The following is a 4,294-nucleotide window of genomic DNA, read 5'->3' on the forward strand; positions in this document are numbered from 1 at the left end:
CACACACACACACACACACACACACACACACACACACACACACACACACACACACACACACACACACACACACACACAACATCCCAAAGAAAGAGCAACAATTGTTCATTGCATATATGTTTTATATGATGGATGACATGTCATTCGGGCAGATTGTTTATTGTTCAAGTTTCTTGTAAAGAGTCACTATAGATGCTCTTAGCATTTCTCTGAAGTACCTGTTTCAGACTGTGTTGCAGAAACCTCCGAGATTCTGTAAAATTCATGTTTTCAAAGGTTGCATTCTCACTGCCTTCCAACCGCATCAGAGTTCACTTCAGCCGGACCGAGGCCGAGGCTTTTAGGTGGATCCGAGTATGTAATCATTGTTTTTCATCAAAACAATCATTGTTTTTGTGCGTCAGATGAACCATCCTCAATGGTTTGAAGTCATTAAGAGATGGACTTGCTGGTGTGTTATGAATGCACAACAGAAATACTCTTGAGGTGATGATGCTGCATTGATGGAAAGACTGTCGCCTTCAGAATGTTCAGCTAAGGAGCAGATCTGTGGTTCCATTAGTTAACAAGTTCACCAGGCCCTGAAGCAGCACCAGATCATCACACTACCACCACCGTGTTTTACTGGAAGTAAGATTTCTTTTTCTGAAATGCCGTGTTAGCCAAACAGGATTTTAGAAAAATCATTTCTCACCACAAACCAACAGCTAACGGTTAAATGTTTGGTAGAAATTGCACCAGAACACCCACTCCAAACCATTTCTAAAGCTTTGTTTGCCTTTCAGAGCTAGCAGCAGCAGGGCATGTGTGGGACAAGATAACATCTATCATATTCTTTATAATAGGAGGTTGTGGGTGGATGCTGTGAGGCAGGTGGTGCGCTATAGACATCTCCCAGGCGTCCACCAGTTGGACATTGACACCTTTAAATATTTCCCTGAGGACCTTATCACACTGTAGGGAATACCAGTCACTGTTTGTCAGAGTCTCGTAAATTGTCAACGCTTTGGGGTTTGCGGTCCTGATGATGACCACCGTACCCGGCGCTTTGGTCAACAGCTGCACCACTGCCCTCCGTATGCTCAGCAGACGTCGGATGTAGACCTCAATAGGGAAAGTGCTGAAGTGAGACCAAACTCCAATAACTACAACAGTGTCTTTGCCTCCAATCACACTGTCCAGTTCACTGGCGATGTAACGCGCTTGATTGGCAGGCATGGTGGCAAAACGGATGGGGGGACCGTGGCAGCGGAACGTCACTAAGATGTTGTTTTCAGGGCCTAACGCCAGGAAGGGTCCATTTTGCTTTGGAGTTTTCAGGTCAAACTTCTTGAGACCTGAAACTATAACAAATAAGAGTGAAGGCAAAACAAAACAATCTGTTGGCACACATTTCTTCTGGACATCTACCTGGTAAGGATTCTGTTAGATATTCAAACCACTGCCTGATGGTGGAGTCTCCATACAGGTGGAGCACCTTCCCTTTCAGACACTGACTGACTGCTGTGGACGTGTTGAACTGGAGGACCCTGGTCCCGTCCAGTGCTCGCCATACACCCTGGTAGTAATAACCAGCAGGATTGGTCTGTATACTCTGATTAGTTCCCCCTGTAAGACAAGAATGGAGTTTACACAAAAACAGTCATGTACAAAAATCTTCATGAAAGGGCACTTAAGAAAGTCATTGAAAAAATAGAGAAAATTACATCAAATTTGATGATTGTGTTTTGACTTATTAATTGTACAACACAACGTGATGGAGTAACAGGTAGAAAGTGGGTTGTACCTTGAAGTTTTGGTGAGATGGTGATGTTGGAGAGTCCTGATGCCGAAATTGCCACTTTCATGTTGACTCCACTACAGCAGAGCAAATTTGATTGATGAAACAAGTCATGTCTTTCCTACATTCCTAGACGTAGTCAGCGTGAACACTAAGATTCTCTGTCCTAATTCCTGACACTGATACAGTTGAAAACAGATCTGAACCTGACATTGTTCACAGTTTGACATTAAATCACATCAATTTTCTCTTGTTTTAGGTTATGTGAACCAAAATTTATTCAAAAACATAAGATGCGTTAAATGCTTTCAGCAATTTTAAAGAGCACAGGTAATGATGCCACAGTACTCCAAATGTCTGTACAATATCTGAATCTACAGACACACCTGCCTGTGTATTTGCATGACTTAAGGTATGTGAAGTTTAAAAACAAACATGACTGAACCTCCTGGCATTTGGACATGATCTTTTTGGGACATTATGCAAAAACATTCACTTATACTTTTACACACAAAGAAGGTTGAGTATAAATTATTATTACATTTTACCTTTGGAAGAGTTTCTCCTCCATTGGTGTCAGTTTTTTATTGAAACCTCCTTTGGAGTGGGTGAGCCGAGAGTCACAGTTGAGTTTCTTTGGCTTGTAGCAGAACCAGGGCTCACCTGTGTAGGGGTCTGTGAAGTTGCACAACTTTTCCTTGGGCGCTTTGAGACACACATTACATTTGGTAGTCTCGGAAACCTGGCCTGAGCGAAAGATGCTTTGAAAGTATATTCTGTCTGGCTGCTCCAGGTTCAGTTTTCGCAGGACCGTGACCGCCTCACTGGGGTGGACGAGGGTCACCTTTGGGGACAAGGAACAATAATTATCAACAAGAGCCTTGTGAAAAGGAATCTGGTATTTGCCACATATGCTGTTAAGGTTTAGGGTTAAGGTTTCCTAACGTCAATTAAGGATGTTCTTGTTCATCTGCAATGAACAAGAAAAGTGACAGTCTTACCTCAACTTGAGCACTTCCTTCCCAGAGCAAAGGGAACACAGCGGTGTAGGAACCATCGCCATAATCCGACACTCGCCCCGTCACACCTGCACGAACAGTCGGGTTGTGCAGCCGAGCAAACAGGACGTCTCCGCCAGATTTCTTGGGACGACCGAGGAAGTTGTTCATTTTTATCAAAACCTCCAGCTGGTCGCCAACGTGCCAACTTCCACCATCTTTACGTGGGAGAATGGTGAAGGTGCTGTGAGCGGGATCACTGGTATCATTCAGAAAGAAGTTGGTCAGTAAAGGTGGTGTTTCAGGCCATGCGATGGAGCTTCTCAACAGGTCTAACTCAAGATTGTCTTGAGGTAATACTGAATGGAAGGAGCAGATGCTGGTGGACTTTGAAGGCTTCATGAGATGTACCAGAGTCATGGTGGAATTTGCCGAGGCCACAGCGATGGGGATTTTCTTCTCTGGCTAGGGGGAAAAATTGGAGATCAAACAGACTGAGTATCACACAAACACTGTTTCTTTACAAATTATTGAAAAGTTTTTGGGATAATGAAATTGACTGCAGGAACTTCTCATATGAGGATCCCCAAACTTAAATTATTTAACCCTCCTGTTATGTTTATTTCTGAGCTACACCAATAATGTTCTGGATCAATTTGACCTGGGGAGTGTTTAATCATGCAATACTGTCAGAAACCAAAAAAATCCTCCAAAACATTTTTGTATCTGATTATTAGCTCCAATACTAACAATTTCAATCAATATTTGTGCAATGATGTTTTTTTTATTTCTCATAAATAAAGGATCAATGACGACAATTTACTCATTTGGATATAAAAAAATGGAATTTACATTTTTTGTATCCACAAAAAAAAATACACACACACAAAAAAATCCTTGAAATTGATCTAATATATGAAAAAAAATTATATTACATTTTGATTTTTTTTTTCAATGGGTGATCTTTATAATTGAACTTGAGACATGTAAACTGTTCTGGGTCAAATTGAGCCTCTGATTAAAACCAACCAACCAACCAACCAACCAACACCCTTGTCCCTTAGTGGGGTCAGGAGGGTTGCTGGTGCTTATCTCCAGCTAATGTTTCCATCAAGAGGCGAGGTCACCCTGGACAGGTCGCCAGTCTGTCACAGACAAATGAGCCATGCAGAGAGTATTTATGTTTTCCTCCACTTCTACTGAGTGTCCACTCAGTGTGGGTGGAGTTTATCCACGGGAACGGAAAAGGTTCCCGTCAAAAGTTGTATGAACACCTGCTTTCTGGCAGTTTCCCAGTGAAGTAAAGAGAGTATTGAGAAAGTGGGCTTGTGTATGTGCAGGTGTGCATGCGCGTGTGTGTGTGTGTGTGTGCCTGTGTGTGGTGAAATATGGTTCATAGCTGCAAGGAAACATATAGAATTGGACATTTTTTAAATCGTTTTTTTCCGTCAACTTGAATGCCGGGTCAAATTGACCCGATCTATCATATTACATGTATCTATGTAATATGTAGGCG

At 42.2% G+C, this 4,294-nt stretch overlaps 1 protein-coding gene across 1 annotated transcript; it reads right to left on the reverse strand.

The window, feature by feature from the left end:
• Positions 1–117: 117 nt before the first annotated feature.
• nxpe3 (neurexophilin and PC-esterase domain family, member 3) lies at positions 118–3,277 on the reverse strand. Its single transcript, XM_008401380.1, has 5 exons — positions 2,782–3,277; positions 2,329–2,624; positions 1,787–1,857; positions 1,411–1,608; positions 118–1,337 (listed from the first exon to the last, which is right to left on the reverse strand). Exons 1-5 carry the CDS (start codon positions 3,196–3,198, stop codon positions 763–765), a joined length of 1,557 nt encoding a protein of 518 aa, XP_008399602.1. The 5' UTR covers positions 3,199–3,277; the 3' UTR covers positions 118–762.
• Positions 3,278–4,294: the final 1,017 nt, after the last annotated feature.

The sequence above is a fragment of the Poecilia reticulata genome, linkage group LG23, assembly GCF_000633615.1.
Source record: "Poecilia reticulata strain Guanapo linkage group LG23, Guppy_female_1.0+MT, whole genome shotgun sequence".
In the NCBI taxonomy this organism is placed as follows: domain Eukaryota; kingdom Metazoa; phylum Chordata; class Actinopteri; order Cyprinodontiformes; family Poeciliidae; genus Poecilia; species Poecilia reticulata.